The sequence below is a fragment of the Amphiura filiformis genome, chromosome 15, assembly GCF_039555335.1.
Source record: "Amphiura filiformis chromosome 15, Afil_fr2py, whole genome shotgun sequence".
Taxonomy (NCBI): Eukaryota; Metazoa; Echinodermata; class Ophiuroidea; order Amphilepidida; family Amphiuridae; genus Amphiura; species Amphiura filiformis.
In genome coordinates, this window is record NC_092642.1 from 47213733 (window position 1) to 47237056 (window position 23324).

A 23324-nucleotide genomic window follows, 5' to 3' on the forward strand; every position below is an offset into this window, starting at 1 on the left:
ATTTTCTACTGAGGGAGTGTTCATTAATACTTTGGTAGGGGGGCTGGTCTTCCTCAAAATTTTCACTCGAAAACTTTTTGAACCCCCCCCCTCGATGGACCGCTAAACTTTTTGATCAGCCCTCCCTCCCCCATTATCGTATAACAAACATACTTAGGCCTAATAGTGTTGTTTCCAGTGGTGTGGTATCTGGGTCACGGTGGGACAATTGCGCATGAAATACAAGCACAAGGAATTTTTCATTTTATACTTAATTTAGATTTGTCCCAAGTCAGGGTGTTTATCTGATTTTACATGAAATAGAGGATTTATTTGGAGGTTCATAGGCACATCAGCATAATTTGGATCCGTGGCTATTATGATAGTACAAATGCGCCATATTGGAAGTTTGAATGGTCAAATATTGTTAAAATTGGAACTAATTTATGCAAAAAGCTAAAATGGTCAAATATGAGATTAATTTGGTCACGCAAATGTACACAGGTATTGGCCCCCAAAGACAGTGGTTTACCTGGCCTGTGCCCACTCTGCCCTATGGTAAATCTACCCATGGACCTATGTGTACAAAATAATTTTGCAATGAGAATGTAGTTTACGTGCAAAGAAATCCAATTTATTTGCAATATTTTCTTGATTTAGTTGTATTTTGATCAGATTGGTGCATAATCATATTTGTAGCCTACTTTGAAGAGATATAAAATTCTATTATAAAATGTGCCAGTATTTCTTAGACCAACCCAGATGTTGCATGTTGCTGATCATCTTTAATGTTATATTAATTAATAGATATGTGTACACTAAAGCAGTATACAGACTTTTTATTGTACGTACAATATTGTATGTACAATATGTACGTTATTTAATCTATTGCCATTCTATTTCCAGTACTGTTTAAGTTCTAACGAATGTTTGATGACGTAAAATCGATAATATATTTCTGCTAGGTATTGTATGTAACATATTATCGATTTTTCGTCATCAAACATTCGTTAGAACTTAAACAGTACTGGAAATAGAATGTTAAAAGTGATATAGAGGGTCTCATTGCGCGCTGAAATTTTGGGGTTTGAAGAGGAAAACTTTTTTGGCCCCCCCTTCCCTACCCCCTAAAACTTTTGGTCCCCCCTCTTTTAAGGTCCAAAACTTTTTACCAGCCCCCCCCCCCATCAAAGTATTTCTGAACACTCCCTTAAAGTGAATTTAATAAAAATTTAGTTTTTGTGACCAATCTAGACAAACTTTTGAGCAGATGATGGTGGATGCGATATCGCTATTTTTTTTTTTTTTTTTGGATTAACACATAATCATGAAATCTTCACAAACAATTCTAAATTTGTTATGTGGTGTCAAAGCAAAATTATCTTACTCTAAAACCGTTGGGGTTCTGCAAAGTACCCCACTGCAAGTATGTTAATTGTCCATTTCTAATCGCTAACCGTGTATTGTGAATGGGGCTGTCAGCCCTGTATCTTCGCCAGCCTCGTACGTCCGTGTTGCGTGTCCTATGCCGCCTGCTTTTGAGCTACAGGCACCTGAAAAGCGCCCTCACCAATTTCAGCCGACAATTTCTTCCCATTGGTTGCTTTTGCCGAGATTTGACTGTTCCATCTCGCCCCCCTAGGACACAAAGGGGACATCACTTCTCACCCCTCGGACACGAAGGGGTCATCACTTCTCACCCCCCACACAAGACATCTCGCCCCTTGGTTACAAGGGGACACCTATTTCAATTGTAACGCCTGTTCAATTGGCAAGCCAAGCGGGGGGGCAAGCGATTTTTGGCACACATTCATGGGGCGCCTTTTTAATAAAATGCTCTGAAAATGCTTGGGAAAACAGTACGGAAATGCTTTAACATGCAAATTTTCTTGCTTGCTGCACTCGCAATATATATCTAGACCATTTTTAAACTTGAAAAAGTTTGCAAATTGGGATCCCAAAAATTTAGCATGTTCAAAGGGGGGGGGGCAAAGATTTTTTAGCGGGCCAAGAGGGGAGAGCAAGCAATTTTTGGCAGGCTGAGAGGGTGGGTCAAGCAATTTTTGAAAGGCCATTTGGAAATTTTAATCCCCGGAGGGCTCATAATTATTGCACAGCACCTCAAGAACCATATGTCGGAGACTGAACGAACTTTACTTTTTCTGATTCTTTATGATGAGACCAATATATCGTTAGGTATGGTAACAAGATTTGATCAACTTTCAAATTTCACCCCTGTATAAGTGGCCATTTTGGATTTATGCAAATTAGGCACTGTTCAACTACCGTATTCATTCCATTAAGCACCAAAGTCATTTTGGGTAGACGCTTATTTTTTACCTTGTTTACCTAATTTTCGTAAGGGCTGATTATTATAAACAAATTTACCTACGTTATAATAGGGTCCCGAGACATTCTAGTAGCTTTTCTGATACAGTAAATCATAATGTATTGCAAGTTTACACAGGACTTCAAATCCTCAAGCTAATCCTCATTCTGGAATAGATTCTCGCCGAGACTCTTCCATATGTAGTCAAAACAAATGAGTGACAATTTTTTAGCATATCATATAGTGTTTCCCATTTTAAAATGGAATAATATATTTAAATCAAACATTTAAATATTAGTAAGTCTCCATATTGGGCTATTCCAATTGAAATCCACCCCACCCTCAGAAAGTTGACCTTAATCTCCCACACAGGGGGTGTAGATTTCAAATGGAGTCGCCCATTCAGGTAACCCCCATATGAAAATCACACTGTGTGGAAGATTAAGGTCATGTCTTCCATAGGGGGAGTACAGATTTCAACTGGAATAGCTAATTTGCTCTTTCATCCCCATACATTTTGTGAATAATACTTTACATCTCTCATTATTCTGGGTAAAATGTACATAACAGGCTACTCCCAATTGAAATCCAGACACCCTCTATGGAACACATGACCTTAATTTTCCACACAGGTTACCTGAATGGGCGACTCTACACCTGTTTGAATCTACACCCGTGTTGGAGATTAAGGTCATGTCTTCCATAGAGGGTGTATGGATTTTAACTGGATTAGCCCAACCAGGGCAGTACCTTGCAGTTATTAATGTAACTAGTTAGACTGGTAGTTCTAGAAATCAACAGTATGACCACACAAATTAAACAGCCTACTATTTAAGATTACCCACTTTTGATATAATTTTTTACCCATTAGGCAAGGAAGCCCCCAGGTGGAGAGGGGGGGGGTACTCAGTACAAATGACCATATGACAGGAATGTGCCTCAAACATGGGTCGCATTTTGGGTCAGTATTATCAACAACTCCTTTTTTACACCAATTTTTCAAAATTCCCCCAATTGTTTGGAAAAATTGCCCAATTGTGACCCAATACAGTCCACTTAGGCTTAAGTCATATTTTTTCAAAATTGAGTTATTATCAGGTTTATATAAAGTAACATACTCCCTTTTTGTCAGTCCAAACCCCATGTTTAAATTATAGCCTATTTGGCTGCAAAGTTAATAATTTTTACAGAACTGATAAACTAGGAGACACAAACTGAGAAATAAGCTTTAAAGTTATGTATTTATTTAACTCTTTTTTACCAGTCATTTTTCAACAACTCATTTTCTTTCACTTGGCAGGTATGTTGACGAGGCATGAGGTTTTTTCTGTGAGTACTGTCTGCACATTTTTGAGCACCCAACCCCCCCCCTTCCCCATAAGTAGTTTTCAAATTTTACCCCGACATCAAAATTGCCCATCACTGTATGCTAGTAAGCTTATGCTAGTGGGCATCTTGCTTGAAATTAGTCAATTTTGCCAAGAAATGAAGCCTTAAATTCATTATACAATGTTAATATACATTTATTATTTGTACACCAGACCAGCAGCAATGTGTGACTAATATTCCTTGTGACACCAAAATGAAAATATAATAAATACCATGTATGTAACAAATATAATAGGCTTACCAAGAATCAAGCTGGAGTTAGTTCAAACTTTGGTGGGAAACTCAAACTTATTCTGGTTTATATATCCATAATTTAGAGGTTACAAATGCCAATACGACTATACGCCTTGTAATTTAAATTGGGTCATGGGAGAATTGATTTTAACCCCCTGTACATTACTGGTCATCTAACAGCATTTCTGATAACTTGAAATACTCATTTCAATTGCCAATTGAATATATGAATACAAAACCCACCCAAGTCCATACGTTGGCCAAATTGAGTTAAGCATGGGAAATTGTTGCTATACATAGGCCTGTCATATGTATGAAAGAACAACTCAAATTCATCATCTGTGTCTATTGAGCATGTGAGAAATAGTATGTATGAAAGAACCACCCAATTCCGTGATTTGAGTCTTGTAACACATTGACAGAAATCCAGTATGTATAAAAGTCCACTTGTAACACATTCATTGCTGGAGAGTGACTTTTGAAAAAAAAATGGGTTTAATAAAGGAACGTATGTGGTTTATATTACATGGCCGAAGGCTTATCAACATTATACATACCTGTGTGCTTTATTTTGTATTATCTTACTAGTGGTAATCTCATTCCAACGTTGTTGTCTTTGTATATGATTAAAAAAACCACCCAAGTCCAAAATTTAAAATGAACCCTACAAAGTCCCTGAAATGCTAATCGTCATATTTTATACAGTTTAATCCACTCATTTGCACGTAAAACTTACCATTTTGACCAGGTAAATCTAACTTAAGGAATTAAAATGATACACGGGTTTTTCTTTCAAAATCACTTCCCATGGACTTGGGTGGGTTTTGTATTCATGTATTCAATTATGGCTAGGCTTTTAAACTATTTATGGTCAAACTTGCATTTGCAGATGTTCTTATTAATACTCTCCTTGATTGGTTCAAAATTGGGCACAAATGTTCATTTTGGCCAATCGGCAGGTAGTTCTCACGGGGTTAAAAAGATTAAAGAGGCGTAAGGTGTTGAAAACCAAAAACCTGTTCTATGACCCTGATTTTGCATTTTGGGAATTTGTTTAAAACAAATTCAGAAAATGTTCAAAACATTGTAAAAATTGTTCAAATTTCTTTCAGATCTTTCAAGCTTTCTGTGACATTTTTAGGGACATCCAGCTTTGTCCCAATGTTATTTTAATTACCCAGTCCATATTAGTCGAAGTGGGCAATATATATTAATTGATTGCCACTGTTTTTCATTAATCATGTTAAAGCCATAATATACAATCTTTTACACTGGAATTTGTTATTTTTTTCCAAACCCAATTTTTTGGAATATTTGTAACATTTACAGACATGTCCCAATTTACATCTAATTGGAATCAGACAATTTTGTTGTTTTAATTATCTTGAATTAATGTCATAATTATAACATTCAATCCCCCATAAGAACTCCATGTTAACCCGCTGAGAACTACCTGCCGATCTAACATTGCCTCTGATTGGTCAATCACACAAAATCTTCACTTCAATCACCAATCAGAATGGAGTTTTGCAAATAATGCACCCCATTTTTTGTGTGGTGAAATTATTCTAACAATGTTGCTGATTGGTCCAATTGATAATGAAAACTTCTTTTTTGGCCAATCGGCAGGTAGTTCTCATGGGGTTAAACAGCCAAGATTGTCAGTGGGGTTTATTTCATTTTACCTCATTATTTTGAATAAAAACTTTCCCGACAGTTATTACCACATGTAGTATAATTGGGGTATTCCATTTGAAATCTGCTATAAACCTGTGGAAGATTTAAGACAAGTCATACACAAAGGGAGTATGTTTTTCAAATGAAATTAGCTACGGTTAATTATTTTCAAACCCATAATCCCCTATATAAGATTTTACCTTTATCTTCCACAATGGGAGGAAGTATTTCAAATGGAAGTTACCCAATTGTCTATTCTTTTTGAAACTCATACTCCCCTGTGGAAGATTTTAGCCAAACCATCCACATGTGGAGTGTGGATTTCAAATGGAACAGCCTATTTTAGGGATTAGTGCCAGAAGGTCCGATCTGCAATAGCTGCCCCATAGACATTTGAATAATTTCTGCATTCTATATTGCACAACACCTGGCAGCTATTGCAGAAAAGGCATTCTTTTCCAAAACCCTCACGTATTTTTAGCATAAATTATGTAGGAGATAAAGTAGACATCCAGGTTTAAAGGCAAGAAGGCCCTATCTGCAATAGCTGCCAGGTGTCATACTAGATGTGTACAATATAGAATGCAGAAATTGTCCAAATATCTATGGGGAGCTTTGCAGATAGGGCCTTTTGGTCCTAACCCTCGATTTCATCATCTTTGGTAAAGTGCAACCAAATTAAAATTTGACTTAAATCATACATTATAGCTTTAAGTATTATATACTGTTCAGTTCATCATAATACACATTTTATATCTTTCTAAACAATAATAAAATTCTACAAGTGGAAAGAAGGGTTACGGTGATTTACATAAAATGGCAACATATGGACATAAAATCAGATTATCCCTTTTGAGCCTTATTTGTACTTGGATTTGAGAACACACACTTATCTTCATTAAAATAGCCAATTAATTAACAAACCTGATGGACCTCTTCAATCATGACCTTAAACTTAACCGAACCAAACATCAAAAAACCTCATTTCACAAAGCATATGCACGCGCAAATAATGCGATTGCGTCATCATGCGAACAAGTCATATGGCCACAGAAAATTTGGCCGGCCAAGGTAGAGACCTGTGGCAAGGTAGGCCTGTGCACACCTTAGGGGTCGGTGGTTCAAAACCATACCAAAGAAAAGAGTTTTCTCCTCTTCTTTCTTTCTTCCTTCCTACCAAGTTCCTCCTCGCCAAAAAGCAACTGTGGCGTTAGGGTCTAATCTTCCACACAGGGAGTGTGCGATTTCAAATGGGTTACCTGAATGGATAACTATTTGATATCTACACCCCCTGATAAGGGAAATGTCTTCCATAGGGGGGTGTATGGATTTGAACTAGAACAGCCCAATATAATGATGAATAGTGTATACTTGATGTATACACAATAAATTACTTATCGTGGGCTTACTGTTGCCGTTTCCTCACCCTATAAAAGCACTTTATACTCACACTTGTATTATAAAACAAAATTCAACTTAGGCAAATTTATCACTGAATTGTTTTCTGATAAGAGGTTACAAAATTCTAGTTCAAAAGCCATCATAGCAATAGTCTTGGTCCAAGGCTTGCAGGCTTAAGTCACAGAAAGCCATATGATATAAGTCTATTCAAAAAGACTTGGTCAAGTCTATCATAGCAACAAATTTACATCCCCAAATCCAAGTATAAATTGGGGCTATTCCAGTTGGAATCCATACACCCCCTATGGAAGACATAACCTTAATCTCCTACACAGGGGGTGTAGATTTCAAATGGAGTCACCATTCAGGTAACCCATTTGAAATTCACACTCCCTGTGTAAAAGATTAAGGGCACATCTTCCGTAGGGGGTGTATGGATTTCAGATGGAATAGTCCATTAGGCCTGGGTTACAAATCCTAAAACCACAGACAGTGTGCAAGATAATTTAAACAAGCAAAGCAAAACATAATATTTGAGTTATAATCTGACTTTCATATCAAGGAGTAGTGCAAGTAGGCCCTATCTGTAATAGCTGTCAGATGTCATATGTGTACAATATAGAATGCAGAAATTGTCAAGTGTCTATAGGGCAGTTATTGCAGATAGGGAATTCTTGCTCTGACACCTCAATATCAAAGGTATTGTGCAAAATTGGCAAATCTGCAATAGCTGTCAGGTGTCATGTGTACATTCATGACCATATTTGCGTCCCAATCAAATTGTTTGTTAGATGACATATGCACAAAGGCGAGGTGGATGTTGATATCCATCAATGATTATATCACTCATACATAAATTCTAGACAGTTCATTGGTTGATTACCATTTGCCATTTTTACTATCACCCTCTCCGTGTGATAGTCTTTACCATCACAGTGCCTGTCGTAGCGCGCCTGCGCCAAGCCGTGCGCGGACTCTTAGACTCGCCGATTTAGTTATGGAGTGGATCCCAAAATGTGAAGTATACAACGGCAAAACATGGTGTTATGTTGATGAAAAATGTATTTCCTACCTTAAATAGTATTTTAGTAATAGAATTTATGTATGAGTGATATAAAACAAATATTAACTGTCTTAGATTCGTGTAATGGTCGAGATATAATCACTCGGTGAAAGATGTATTGTTCCATTCCACTCGCCGTTCCGGCTCGTGGAATGGAACAATCCATCTTTCACCTCGTGATTATATTTCGACCATCACACTCATAGACAGTTAATATTTGTATACTATCGTATGTGACTTCCGCATGTGCCCATCCCAGGTGCCAGAACATTTCACACACATTTGCACACAGCGTGATTTCGCACTGCTGTAATTGCCAAATCTGTTTTAGCCTGTTCGATTTTTTGAAGGGTAAAATTGTTTGTTTCAACAAATTTCAGAGAGCAAATTTTGAGATTTGATTAAGTGATGAGTTTATAAATGACTGTTATGAATTTGATTAATGACTTACCATTAGTTATTCGCTTTGTGCATTGTAGCTTTAAAACCTGTGGCCTGTTTACACTGCACTTTGCATCAGTTATATATCGGACGTTAGAGAGATTGCGATTTCCAAACGTACATATCGAACGCCTGTGCTATCTATTCAAAATCACTCTCCTGTGACAGGTTTTTGAATAGATTGCACAGGCGTTCGATACTACGTTTGGAAATCGCAATCTCTATTGTGAAACACTGGGGCTATGACTCTCAGGATATTCTTTCACATGCACAATGCCCTCCACATAACTGATGCACAGTCCTTATCCCATTAATATAGAATACAGAATTGTCAAAAGTCTATAGGGGCAGCTATTGCAGATAGGAGATTTTTGCACTTAACCTTCATATGGTATACCTATCATCTCTACATAATGTTATACACAAGAATATAAGGTTTTGTATTTTTATAGAAAAAAGTTCATTATGGTTTTTTGTATATACAAAAGCTACATGATGAATTCTATCATTTGGGCCACAATTCCTTTTCCCAGTCTTTATATGATCATGAAGCACAAAAACCAAGAAATGCAAATAAGTGACATAAGGCATTTGATTGGTTTTGTAACTTCACTTGCTTTTTAGAATGGGCTTTTCATTCGAAATCCATACTCCTTAGATGGAATACCCTAAAACCTCGTCTACACGCATATAATGTGACTTTTATGAAAGCTAAATTAAAATGAGTCAGCGGTAAATATGCCAATACGATAAATTGGTCTTACAATAGTACTTGTTTTTGCTCAAACTCCATAATATTATAATTTTGTCGATGGATGGCGTCTGGATTAATCTAGCTTTCATCAAAAGCACTCTATATGCGTATAGACAAGGTTTTACGGTATGTGCTTTTAACCTCCCTCACAGGGAGTATGAGTTTCAAATGCGGTTATCTGAATTGGTGACTCCATTTGAAATCTACACCTCCTGTATGGAAGATAAAAGTCATGTCTTCCATAGGGAATGTATGGATTTCAACTGGAATTGCTCCATTTGGAATCTACACCCACTATGTGGAAAATAAAAAGTAATGTCTTCCATTGGGGGTGTATGGATTTTAACTGGACTAGCCAAAAAAATCCATCCATATCAGCCCAAACATACTGTGTTGTCCTCCTCTGGATTTCCCAAGGTGGTTCAGTTGGTCCGTTACTTATTTTCTTTTTATTATTACTATTATTCACTTAGTTTGACTATTCTCACCTTGATAACACCCAAAATTGTCAATTTGGGTGCATTTCATCTCCCTCTAACACCACCCAATGTGGAAAATGTTAGAGAACAAGACTTTGGGTCATTTCACATCTTAAGTAATAAACTTTGATCGAGGCTACGTTCTTCTCGAAGTTTGTTGCTGCTCAAAAACGCTATGACGTCCGTCCCAATGGAAACGCACCATAAGCTGTCAAACTATAACTTAGTCTTTATCCTGGGAAAAGGAAATGAGGCTCACAAAGAAATCCTGTTCTACGGGCCTGACCGACCCAGATTTTGCGTTTTAGGGATTTATGAAATTAAAACAGCTGTTTTGGGCCAAGCTGAATTGATTTTGACTGAAATTGTTTGAAAATCTCAAAATATGTTCAGATTTGTCAAGTTTTGGGTGATTTTATAGGGTCTTCTAGCCTCTTCTAGTAAAAACACAAAATCCTGACCGATCAACCCTACTTGGCAAGTCTGCCCACCCGTAGAACAGGTGTTTCTTTCGTCGTCTAATAGAGTATCTATTGAATTATTCTCAACTGAGGAGATTTCTGATTTCTTTATGCATGTGGCACAGGAAGTCTACATATGAGGATGATGCGTTGGAACCTTTGTCTTCAACCAGGAAATGACGGAACCAGGCTTCTAAGGTGTCGCGTTGTCTCACCAGGGCAAGCTGCAAATACAACAACAGGAGGAGAAATTCTTTTAAATGAAGTCAGGAATAATAATACATCACATATTAAAGAAAGCTTATGCTTTGTTCTTCTTTTTTTAATGTCAAAGCATTAGGCAAAAAAAAAGAAGGTTCGCCTCAAAGCTTGCGATTTAGTTTTTTCCAGAAAAAATCGGCGAAAATCAGACTTTTTTTTATTTTAATACCATGAAAAAAGTCGGGAATAAAAAAAAAAAAAAAAAAAAAAATTTGTGGTGTTGTCTGGTAAAGTAGCTTATAAGCTTCCTGGTAAGCCTCCAGTGCACACACCTTTTAATACCTTGAGAACTACCGCCTTTCTTACAGTGCACCTGATTGGTCAATTACATGATATAATACTCTGAGTAACCAATCAATATAGAATTTTTAGCTCTTAGCAATTTGATGCCCTACTGACTATTCTTACCATATCTCTGATTGGCTCAATGCATGATATTAAGCTACTTGCGGTTCCGCCATTATGCACTATGTGCGGGAGAGCCTCGAACTGGCAGCATACATGAATGGGAATTGAACTAGTCATAACGCTCTGTGTAAGGTTACATAATTCTTCCTTTCATGTATGCTGCCAGTTCGAGGCTCTCCCCGCACATAGTGCATAATGGCGAACTGCAAGTAGCTTAATAGCCCTCTTTGTAGCCAATCAAAAGAGTTCTTACTGGCCGATGGGGTTAAAACCCAAAACATTGTTGAGGGGCCTGTTTCACAAAGATTAACAACCAATCTTAGTCTTACGTTTAATTACCACATATGAAACGCTAAAAACCAATCGTAAGATTGATTGAAAAGTCTTTGTGAAATGGGCCCCGGATGTTTTCTTGTATGCACTCACCTTCATATACCGTGGCCTTTCTCTCCTGAGGCGATCAATCAAACCTCTGACCTTCAGAGATGTTGGATTATCCAAGCTGAGCATCTTGCTCGAATCGATGTCAATCTGAGCCGCCGAGTTGACCCCAAACACATTCTGTACCCAGTCATTGCTGACATGTAATCCTATCCACAGGAACATCATCAGGCCATTTTCTAGAATGTAGACTTCATTTTCTTTGAGTTTGTCTGAGGTGCATCTAACGGCGACTGGTAATTCACAGGTTTCAATGTTCTCAGGAAGGTCAAGCTGATGGGTAAATAAAATATACAAAGGTTATTCAGTGATGGTGTACCTCAGGGTACCATACTGGGACCCCTATTGTTATGTATGTAGTATGTAGACTTTATTTTCTGAGTTTGTCTGAGGTGCATCTAACGGCGACTGGTAATTCACAGGTGTCAATGTTCTCAGGAAGGTCCAGCTGATGGGTAAATAAAATATACAAAGGTTATTCAGTGATGGTGTACCTCAGGGTACCATACTGGGACCCCTATTGTTATGTATGTAGTATGTAGACTTTATTTTCTGAGTTTGTCTAAGGTGTATAATGAGGACTGGTAAGTCACAGCTGTCAATGTTTTCAGGAAGGTCAAGCTGATGGATAAATAAAGTATACAACTTTAGGTTAGTCAGTGATGGTGTACCTCAGGGTACCATACTGGGACCCCTATTGTTATGTATGTAGTATGTAGACTTTATTTTCTTGAGTTTGTCTAAGGTGCATATAAAGGCGACTGGTAAGTCACAACTGCCAATGTTCTCAGGAAGGTCCAGCTGATGGATAAATAAAATATACTGAGGATAATCAATGCTGGTGTACCTCAAGGTTCAATACTAGGACCCCTATTATTATGTAGTATGTAGACTACATTTCTTTTGAGTTTGTATAAGGTGCATCGAATGACAACTGATAAGTCACAACTGCCAATGTTCTCAGAAATTTACTGCTGCGGTAGAACTTACATTTATAGCAATGGTAATGGAATTGTATACGCATGTCCTGCCATCTGATCTACTGCAGATGTTGAGGGCACACCCACAGACATAACAGTGTCCATAACACCCCCTCCCCCCACACACAGTATTACTTACCAATGGCAGTAATCTTGGATAGAAATATGCGTGTGATGAGGCCACACCCATAGACATAACAGTGTCCATCAACCTCACACACCCCACCCCCACCAAAACCCACACCCCACCCAGTATTACTTACCAATGGCAGTAATCTTGGATAGAAATATGTGTGTGATGAGGCCACACCCATAGACATAACAGTGTCCATTACCCCCCCCACACACACACACACCCCCTCCCCCACAGTATTACTTACCAATGGCAGTAATCTTGGATAGAAATATGCATGTGATGAGGCCACACCCATAGACATAACAGTGTCCATCAACCTCACACACCCCACCCCCACCAAAACCCACACCCCACCCAGTATTACTTACCAATGGCAGTAATCTTGGATAGAAATATGCGTGTGATGAGGCCACACCCATAGACATAACAGTGTCCATCAACCAGCTGCGGTCATCTGTTGTGATATCTGTGCTACCACATAATGCATCACTCTTCAAGATGCAATTGGTATACAAGGGAAGAAGCTTCATACACTCTGGTAGAATTAACTGAAATTGGAATAAACCAAGTAGATTAGTAAATTAGGCTGTGCATAAAACCAGCGGCGTTGCTAGGGGTTGCGGCGCCCAGGGCAAAGATACAAAATGGCACCCAAAACTTGTGAATGTACTGACCAAAAATCTTTTTGACCAGAAATTATTAATCGTTGACCATAACTTTTTTTGCCCAGAGGTGGGGCTGTAATATTCTTCCAAACTTTTTTGCAACACACTTTTAATATAGACAGCGATACAAAGCCCCCCTAAGATGGTGCCTGGAGCACATGCCCCCTTGCACCCTTCTAGCTACACTACTGCAACATACAACATTAACAACCACAATCATACTACCGGCTATTCCATTCTTTATTATGCTGCATTCTGTTTTTTGTCAACCCCTATTAATTTCTTTCCATCATTATTTCGGCACCCCCAATGTGGCGCCCAGGGCACATGCCCCCCCCCTCCCCCCAGGGTACAACATGTCCCCGCCGAATCTTTGTAACGTTCCAGCTTAAAGCCGCATATCATTCAATTTCGGATTCGTGCTGATAAATGGCAGTACATTATCTGCGCTCCATGAGTGCCAACTCAAGATGGCGGATTTACCATAGCGTTACTTACCTGTCCTTGTGATGAGGGCGCTGCACAGTTGCGTCTATAGCATCCTAGGATCGTAGCACATCTGCTGATGAGGTGATCACGAATTGCTTTGGGGTTAGAGTTGAATACTGCCTTCATAGCTGAAAAACAACCAAAAAACAGTTATAAATTAAAAATCCTTAAAAAACCTCTAAAATGGTTATGAAAGTCTCTAACAAGGCTTAAATCTAGGAAAAACATGTTAACTAACCCTAACTGTGCCCATGGTTTTTTGCTATCGGAAGGGAAAGAAGAAAAAAAACAGGAAAGAAGATGAACAAAGAAGTCACTTGGTACCTCCGGGATTTGAACCTCAGACCCCTTGCATGCCACAGAGAATATCACCAGCCTCTAGCCACTGGGGTTAAGCTGGCCTGGCCAGTGATTTCCTGGGTATATACGACTTGGGCTAATTGCGTCATTGCATCACATGGAATACATGCACGAGCAGTGGTTTTAATAGTGAGCTTTAGTGAGCTCTGGTTGGGTTAGGGTTAAGGTGTGTGAGCAGATCAACAGCCTCATCTCCTGTGATAAATTTAGTGCTGTATATTTTCAGAATAAGAAGTAATTTCTATTCTACAGTAGGGTACACCCTGTCAGCCCGAAACCCAGTCAGTCCGAACCATCGCTAGTCCGAATTTTAAGCTTACCTAACGCTAACCCTAAAAATTTGGACTAGCGGTGGTTCGGACTGACAGTGTTTCGGACTGATGGGGAGACCCCTACAGTAGAGATTTCTTACAGTGTTTGGCAAGGTAGTTGACCATGCAATCGGTCTCACAGTTGCGGTACATATCAGCCATTTGTGTGCAGCAATTGAATGACAAGTTGAGTATTCGTAACCTACGTTGGCCGCTTATGCTTGTGTACAGGAGAGCAACCTGCAAAAATAAAAGTACGGAGGTGAGTTATTATAATGGGAGTTTATTATGTTAAGGCCCAAAAAAAAGGTTTGTCTCAAAGCTTGCGCGCATTTGTAAAATCGTGCGATTTGAAAAAAAAAAAGAAATGCAGAATTTTCTTTTTAAATAAAAAAAAAAAAAAAAATCAGATTTTTTCCCTCAAAATACCATAAAAATACCAAGTCGGGAATAATAATAATAAAAAAAAATTGCATTTCGCATTTGTTTTCAAACCACTCGAGAGCTTTGAGACAAACCTTTTTTTTTGGCCTAAGCTTGTGTACAGGGCTGAGTACAAAACCTGTAGATTGTATATTCCAGTTGAGGACTTGGGTTTTAATCTTCCACATAAGGTAAAGGTAAAGGAGACGATCCTGTATAAACAGTGATCGGAGTGCCCATCTCTCTTTCATTGGCGATTGGGCCAGACTCCTCCATGTACCGTATGACGCTGAGTATAGTCCCACCCCGCTTTTGGGTGAACATTTTTTCAAAATTGGGGGTGGGACTATACTCAATTTCAAAAAAATTTTTTTTATTTTTTCGGTTTTGTAGTGTCCCTGGACCTAGACCTAAATGCTAGGATCATTCATGGTTGACCCGAAAAAAAATTTAAAAAAAAAATAATTTCAAGATGTTTTGTATTTTTAATATGAAAATTGATAATTTGTATTCATGTCATAGTCTATTACCGTACTGACGCGAGTATAAGCCCACCTTCGAGTATAGTCCCACCCTAATATTTGGGGAAATTTCAGAATTTGTTATTTCCCCGAGTAAAGTCCCACTGCCAATTTTTAACAGAATGGTTCCGAATTTGACAACCCAAATCATGCAACTTCATTTGCAAAATCACCTCAAAATTATTTTTGTGACTAAAATGGAGCTTAATTTTCATTGCTAGATTATTTATTTACCTTGAAACATCCTCAATATAGTTCACATATTATTTTAAAGATGATATAAATTCAACAAAACATCAAGCTTTCACAAAACTCTCGCTGGAAAAATGGAAAATGAATCAGTTGTTTTGTTTTTGTTTACACTCAATCAATCAAACCACTTTCATTTTATTTTATTTTCAGTCTCATATTTGTTGTCAAAAATCAATCCTAAATATTTAAAATGCTCCACATAAATCATGGATACATGAAAACATTATTTTGGAATTTTTGAAGGATTTTGATGTGAGAAAATGAAGTCCAATTTAGTGAAAATAAACTCTACGGCCGTGAACAAGGCCTCCAGTAAATACCATGTGGCGAAATCTTGTTTTAGAGTAGGCGTAAAATAAATTAAAAATGATAGTTTGCATGTCATTTCTTTCAAAGAAATTGACATATTTTATTAACAATAATCCCAACATTCTATTTAGTGAAGGTAAGGCTAAAATTCCACCCAAAAATATGAGAAAATATGAGTTTTTTACAACTCAAGTGAGACTACTTTTTAAGCTTCTGGTGCGAATATCGGAGACCTTGACGTGTATTCACTGTTTGGAAAGCTTAAAGGTGGGCCTTGTTAACTAGCATTTCCTGGTGGAAAGTCCCACCCCCCATTTTCGGTCATTTTTCACCCCAAAAAAGGGTGGGACTATACTCGCGTCAGTACGGTAATGATTTCAAAATGCATTGAATTTGAATGCATTTTGAAATCATTAATAGAGTATGACATGAATACCAAGTATCAATTTTCATATTAAAAAACAAAACATCTTTTTTTTTTTTAATTTCTGAAAATTTGGGGGTGGGACTTTACTCGAAGGTGGGACTATACTCGCTTCAGTACGGTAATGTTGCTATAGGGGATCGCTACACCTCCTCTACAGCGAGTCTGTTACCTTCCCAGCATTTAAAAATGCCGGTACCCATTTAAACACCTGGGTGGAGAGGAGTAATCGAGATAAAGTGCCGTATTCAAGGGCACAACACGATGGCGTCGCCGGGGCTCGAACCCGCAACCTTCCGATTATGAGTCAGCGCCCGTTCCGCTAGGCCACCGTGCTCCCAGAGGTGGTGTAGATTTCAAATGAAGTCACCCATTCAGATAGCACCATTTGATATTCACATTCCCTGTGTGGCAGATTACGGTCCTGTCTTCCATAGGGGGTGTATGGATTTCAACTGGAATAACCCAATGGGATTGTATTATGCTAAGCTTGTGTACAGAGCCGAGTACAAAACCTGTTGATGGGCTATTCCAGTTGACATTTATGGAAGACATGACCTTCATTTCCCACACAGGGGGTGTACATGTCAAATGGAGTCACCCATTCAAGTAACCCCATTTGAAATTCACACTAGCTGTGTGGAAGATTAAGGTCATGTCTTCCATAGAAGATGTATGGATTTAACTATCCATTAGCAGATTTTAATTGAATTCAAATTCACATTTGCACAGAGTCGGTGTGAATTGCACTGGAAAGTATGGCGACTTTTGAGTTAAGTGACCAGTACAAATTGGGACTCGACTCACCTGAACAAAAGCACCAGCATCTTCGGCAAGTTTGTCGTCGTGTTTGATCTCAACGGTGACCGCCTTGTCGCTATCTACGGAAGCTAATTCGACATCGGTAGTATTGGCCATATAGAATGTGCCAAAAAAGTCTGTAGGCCGTAATCCAGTACTGGCTCTTACTCTCATCACGGCATCAAAACCAACCGCTCTCTTGATGTTGTGAGTAAGATCACGGATGAATCGTTCTCCATCATTGGCAGCCTGGGAGTTAGGAGACAAATAAACCGGTCAACATTAGAGGTCCCTGAATTGCTCATTGGGGAATACCATAATAGTTACACAGGCCGAGTACTTGGTCTTACTCACATGACAGCATCAAAACCTAAAACCAACTGATCTTATGATGTTGTGAATAAGATCACGGATGAATCTTTCTCCATCATTGGCAGCCTGGGAGTTTGGAAATATATAAATAAACCAGTCAAGATAAGAGGTCCTTGAATTGATCCTTGTGGAATACCATAATAGTTACACAGGCTGAGTACTGGCTCTTACTCACATGACAACATCAAAACCTAAAACCAACTGATCTTTTGATGTTGTGAATAAGATCACGGATGAATCTTTCTCCATCATTGGCAGCCTGGGAGTTAGGAAATAAATAAACCAGTCAAGATTAAGAGGACCTTGAATTGATACTTGGGGAATACAATAACAGACCCAGCACTAGCTCCTACTCTCATGATGTTATCATAACTACAGGATCTCTTGATGTAGTGATTAAGATCACAGACAAATCTGTCTTCATTATTGGCAGCCTGGAAGGCGTGAAATAAACCAGTCCAGTGTATGTACAGGTATGTTTTCATACAATTGGGTTTGATTTCACGTAACCCATCGTAAGTACAAACCCATTTCAAACAAATTTTTAATCTTTACCCAGAGCAGCCAGCGCACATAAATGTTGAAAAAAAAAAAAAAAAAACAGTGCATCTGGCCGTATTTGTACCAACAACCTTTGTAATACTAGTACAACGCTCAGAGGATGAATTAAGGACTTCCCATCATACACTATAACAGTGTTATCACCAGAGTTTCAAATGCCACTTTACTTTTTAAATCCCACTGAATTCTGTGCAAAAGATGTTGTTTTAAAATTGTGTGTGCCATTATTACTTGGTCGATTTCAGAACAAAAGTGATGTGTGCATACAGGATAATTTACACCTTCTGTAGATTAAAGTGTGAACTCGACTGGCATATTGACAGTGTTTTTATTATTCAAATTTAACCATGCACATCTATGCAGCAGCAGAGCAGTGGTGTCATGTTTCCTCACACTGCAATGCTAGGTGCATGGTTAACCCAGCGGGGGTGTTGGGTAGTACTTAAATCATCCTCTGTACAACGCTCTAACCAACAAAGCAACAGAGGTACGCTGGCGAAGAGCAGAAGTATACTAACCTGGAAATAGTTGTACTTATACACCTGTCCTCCGGTAAGTGTGCTAACTTGTCCTATAGTAGCCAAGTCCACATAGGCATTAGGAAACAGGAATAAATCGACGCTACACCCAGCACCTACACAGTCTTGGCCAAGTTTTGTGTAGAAATTAATTTGTGGTGCGAGTAACGTCTGAAAATGTAAAAGGAGAGAGATACAATGTTAAACCATTGGTTGGTATTTCTTATGATTTCAATACAATTTATTAAACCAGGGCCCTAAGTGCTGACATGGGTCAATTTGTACAGAACTGTACTCAATTTTAAAACTGATATGCAACATGCATACTGTATTTCCTTGAATAGTCACCCCCCCCCCCCTCAAATAAATGCCCCCACCACTTTTTCAACCCAGATGTTTCAAAAATGCCGATATTTCCATGCTATCTTGTGTAGTAAGCTAACCAAGTTGCACACATGGTCGATAATCGGCGAAAATCTGGTTGGAAACTCGGAAGTGAACTAGAAGTCAGTGTTTCTAGTTCGTCATTTCAGCTGAAGTTTTAAGCTTACCTAATGATTTTTAACGGAAAATATCCTTCTAAAAAAGACCTCTAATAAATGTCCTGTTTTGAAAATGCAACGCCCCCGGGGGCGCTTATTCGATGAAAAACGGTAATACATATTGAAGAGATTTTATCTGTTCCATATTTGTGACACTCTCAATGACTTCAAACTCAGCAATGAATATATCTGGCTGACTTTGGTAACACAATTTCATAGACTCCGCAGGCCTGTAAGATAGCGAATCAGCTGGTCCCAATCATTTTCATAGAAATTTGGCCTTGAGGGCTCACCTTACTTCTACCACTACATTTAGGTAAAATGTTTATGAAGATTGGCTTAAGGTTACACGAAGAAACGTATCAAAAACGTATAAAAGACGTATAAAGTTGTTCTCTAAAACCGTGTTTTCTCAGCAATCAAATATCGCAGTGAGTCAAATGTTGGTGCATGGATGTATCTTTACATTATTTTTGTCTGTTTATACAAATTTTTAGAATCCGTTTGAAAATCCTTCGTTTAAATCATTTTTACGCACCATGTTCACAAGATCAAAAACGTGTTCCATGCAGTTTTTTTCAAATGTTCGCTCCGTATATAAAACCACGCGGAGCGATTGTTTTCTCCTTTTTTGTATCGTACTACAAATCGACCAAAGAAATAATGTTGCCATGGGGAAGAACCAAATACAATACCGATTAACTTTTATTAGCCCGTTTTGGGGAACAATTTTCAAGAATCTTGTACCACAAAACACTGTTATGTTACATTATCGATATCTGGATTGTGGAACGTTAATCTTGATATCTAACTGCCTACATTATTTCTCAAATGTCTGTCGCTTACTTTACCATTTGAATTTCACTCCAAATTTAAGCTACTTTTGCAAAAAACAAGGTTTTTCGCCACCGACACCTCCGACATTTTCTTGCGGTAATGAGCTTGTTTATCATAAGAGCCTGTTATGCACTATTCCATAATAGTCAGTTTGAGATCAATCAATTTCATATGTCCCCAAGTGGCTCAATCGGTTAGCGCGCTGGACTTACGTTAGACTATATGATACTATAGTTTTGAGCTAGAAAACTTTGGTACGTGTTCGAGTCCCCGTGTTGTCCATTCCATTTATTTTATTGTATTTTTCTCTCCCTTTTTTTTTTTTGCTTGTTCGTTTCTTTCTTTTTGACTGCAGCGATTGTTTTTGCCCGGTTTTTTTTCCATTATATAATGCATGAATGCCTAATAGGCGCGGCCTGTGAATATATTTTTACAAATTAGATTAACAAAATATTGGTTGTTGGTTTTGTTATTGTTGTTGTAGGCCTATATATTGCATAATCAGGGTATAAATAGGCCTACTAGGTCTATTATAGCATATAGAAGCATTGATTTATTTCACGACAGATCATCCAGGATCATTTTAAAAATGGAAAATTTAGAAAATCAAAAGGAAAATTGCCGAAAACGGCTGCCCACAATCAACCCCCCCATCAGCCCATATGGTCCTATCATGGTCGCCCCCTACCTATCCCTGCAACCGTCGGGATGATTCACGAGCCGCGGTTTGTCCGTGGCCCTAGTTCAGATTGATACACTATTGTACGCGTGAGTTCATTCTTTTCTGCATGGCTGTTTCCATTTATTAACTTACGCCCCTCTGGAATCAAGCCTTGAAAATCAATTGTATTTAACCTTAAAAGAAGCATTTACCTTTTCCTTGTCGGTTCCCAGTAACTTTCTGTCATCTCTATTCTTGAGTTTGCCTGGTGCTTCTGCTATAGGTAAAGAAGCATGGAACACATAGAGTTTGCCTACACAGTCAGCAGCCTGTCAAGAAAGCAATTGTCATATTGGGTATTAATTGAATTGAAAATGTGTGTGTTAAGGATATATGTGCATGTTCTGTGAGTGGGGGTGTGTATGTCAAGAGAAGGGGGGTGTTTTGTGTGTGTCTTCTGTGTGAGTATGGGGTGTGCATGTCTGTGCCACCTTTGTTCCATAACCAGTAAGGTATAGGTCATTTTTTGTTTCTGCAATAATCCTTCTTGAAGGAGTATTTTGTGTTCTAATATCCTTTTTTGTGGCATGTTTCAGTAGGTATTCACAAGAAAGCTTAATCCCAAATTTTCAGTTGATACCAATTTTGCGAGTTATGCATGATTATGTGTATGTGCAGTTTTTTAAACATCCATCTTATTAAAAGTGGTGTGTACACCTTCAAAGATGAAACATGAACTAGTTTCCGATACATTCCAATGCAATCATAAAACATGAGAAACATGTTGGCAATGTCAGAAGACTAAAACTTAAACTGCATTTCACACATGTATAACTCGGTCTCACAGCAAAATTTATGAACTCAAATATTGCATACCTTGAGAGCTTCCAGACCAGCTTGTACCACAGGTCCAAGCATGGTCTCTGTTTCTCTTGTCTCAGCAAACATTTGTGGTATCTGCTCCAGTAAACTGATGAAAAAAAGAAAGAAATTAAATAGAAATGATTAAGAACATGAGAAAGTCAAACTTCTAAACTGTTCGCTTCTGAAAGTGTTTTCGCGAAAATAAAACCCTTGTCAAAAATATATCTCTCACGAAAATTACTGCTTATACAGTAGTGCTCTTTTGCACTATGAATGAACACAGAGATGATATCTTCCCAGAATCCTTTGCGACATGATTCAACACCTCATTACATCAAATGACACTCCTATTCTCTGTGTCAGGATGACGTCACACAGTGGAAAAAGCCTTGTAAAACCAGTGTGCGCATGTGCAGTTCCCCTTCCTCGAGCTGGTTGCTATGCGCACGATTGGGCAAATTGGACAATGTTCCCGGATGTCTGACCGAGAGAATTACTTTCTATAGGTTCCCTTTGTTTTCATGTTCAGAAGAGACTGGCTAAACATGGGTCGGTAGTCAAGAAATAAACACATTTTACAAGATCTGTAAGTGCTCTGCTCATTGGGATAGTTTTTGTCACTATTGACCCATGTTGCAATAGATAGCTATTCAGTACAGAAAACTGTAATGGAAGAAATGCATTGTGGGAAGTGTATATATCTTCTCTGGAATGTGGCTTTTGTTCACTCCAGCATTTTTATAAATATTAAAACAGAAGTTAGTACCTTTCAATAACTGCTCTTGATTCCGACAATTTCACCATGAAGCCATCAAGTAGTGGCATGAAGACATCACTCACATCTGACACGACTAACATTTGAGGTTGAGCGAGGGCGCTGTTTAAGTTGTAGAAATGTAGCGTGGAATCGTAGGTCACAAAACCAACTCTGATAGATGATTCCTTCATGCCATGTTCTCTGGAATAAGTACAAAACAAATATTTGAAGCAAATGAAACAATTACAAAAATATAACTGATTCCAAGGACAATATTTCTAGGCATGCCCCCAACCCCAATTAGTTATTCCAGTTGACATGACCTTAATCTCCCACACATGGGGGTGCAGTTTTCAAATGGAGTCATCCATTCAGGCAACTCCATTTGAAATTTTCACTCCTTGTGTAGAAGGTTAAGGTCATGTCTTCCATAGGGGATGTATGTATTTCAACTGGAAAAGTCCAATCCAAGGACACAACCCTGAACATTCACTCCCTCTTTCCAAAGGCCCAGATGCTGTTTATTGTGGCAGCATTATTTAGCAATCTTCTAACACAGTATATGTACGATACCACGATGATATGCGACATTAATCATATACACAATGGCTACAACCTAAACACCCCTGGTGTAACACCCTTTTCTTCTCTAATCTGACTGCGAGCTACATGTAAAGGTTGCTTTTCTGTCCCATCTTTTAGTGGCCTAATGTTGGGTTTTATACTTTCTGCCAATTGCCGCTGACGCTTATCACACCGCTTGAACTTTTATGCAAGAGGAGCGGCACACTGCTGAGCGGCAGCGGCATGAATATGAAAGCCAATGTTGCCGCTCAGCACCACCAAAAAGCGTATTCTGTTATCATGCGTCAGAGCGCCACTTCTCCTGAGTTGGAATGATTTCAACTCTGATTTCAACTCCGCTTTGGGCAAGCGGTGGAGTGATCGATATATCGGCTTGTCGCTGGTCACCCCTAGCGTTTATGATGCAACTGCCCAGTGAAGCAAATCGTCGTCAGAGCGGCAAATCAGCAAGCGGCAGAAAAGTACAATGTATGAAACCAGTATTATAGAGCTTACCTTGGCAGCATATCCAGTAGTGTTGACATCTCTTTACAGAGTAGATGCACCATACCAGTCTTGACACTTTGATATGTGACATCAATCATAAACACAAAGGCAGGAGCTTCTGGCAATTTGCTATTCTGAAATTGGCAAGAGGTG

General features: G+C 38.6%; 1 protein-coding gene across 3 annotated transcripts in view; it reads right to left on the reverse strand.

Annotated features, from left to right (window-relative positions):
- Window positions 1-2549: 2549 nt before the first annotated feature.
- Window positions 2550-23324, reverse strand: part of LOC140171740 (protein transport protein Sec24C-like) — a 41814-nt gene continuing 21039 nt past the window's right edge. For 2 of the 3 annotated variants that reach the window (XM_072195057.1, XM_072195056.1), the window contains exons 10-19: window positions 23181-23305; window positions 22110-22301; window positions 21356-21449; window positions 20692-20808; window positions 18440-18610; window positions 16995-17237; window positions 14360-14498; window positions 13597-13715; window positions 12802-12981; window positions 11807-11938 (exon numbers count right to left, since the gene is read on the reverse strand). In XM_072195057.1, the coding sequence (XP_072051158.1) occupies window positions 11813-11938; window positions 12802-12981; window positions 13597-13715; window positions 14360-14498; window positions 16995-17237; window positions 18440-18610; window positions 20692-20808; window positions 21356-21449; window positions 22110-22301; window positions 23181-23305 (1506 nt within the window). In that variant the 3' untranslated portion in view covers window positions 11807-11812. Of the gene's footprint in view, window positions 10432-11302; window positions 11591-11806; window positions 11939-12801; window positions 12982-13596; window positions 13716-14359; window positions 14499-16994; window positions 17238-18439; window positions 18611-20691; window positions 20809-21355; window positions 21450-22109; window positions 22302-23180; window positions 23306-23324 lie in introns of those variants that run through there. The other variant, XM_072195058.1, reaches the window with a different exon arrangement.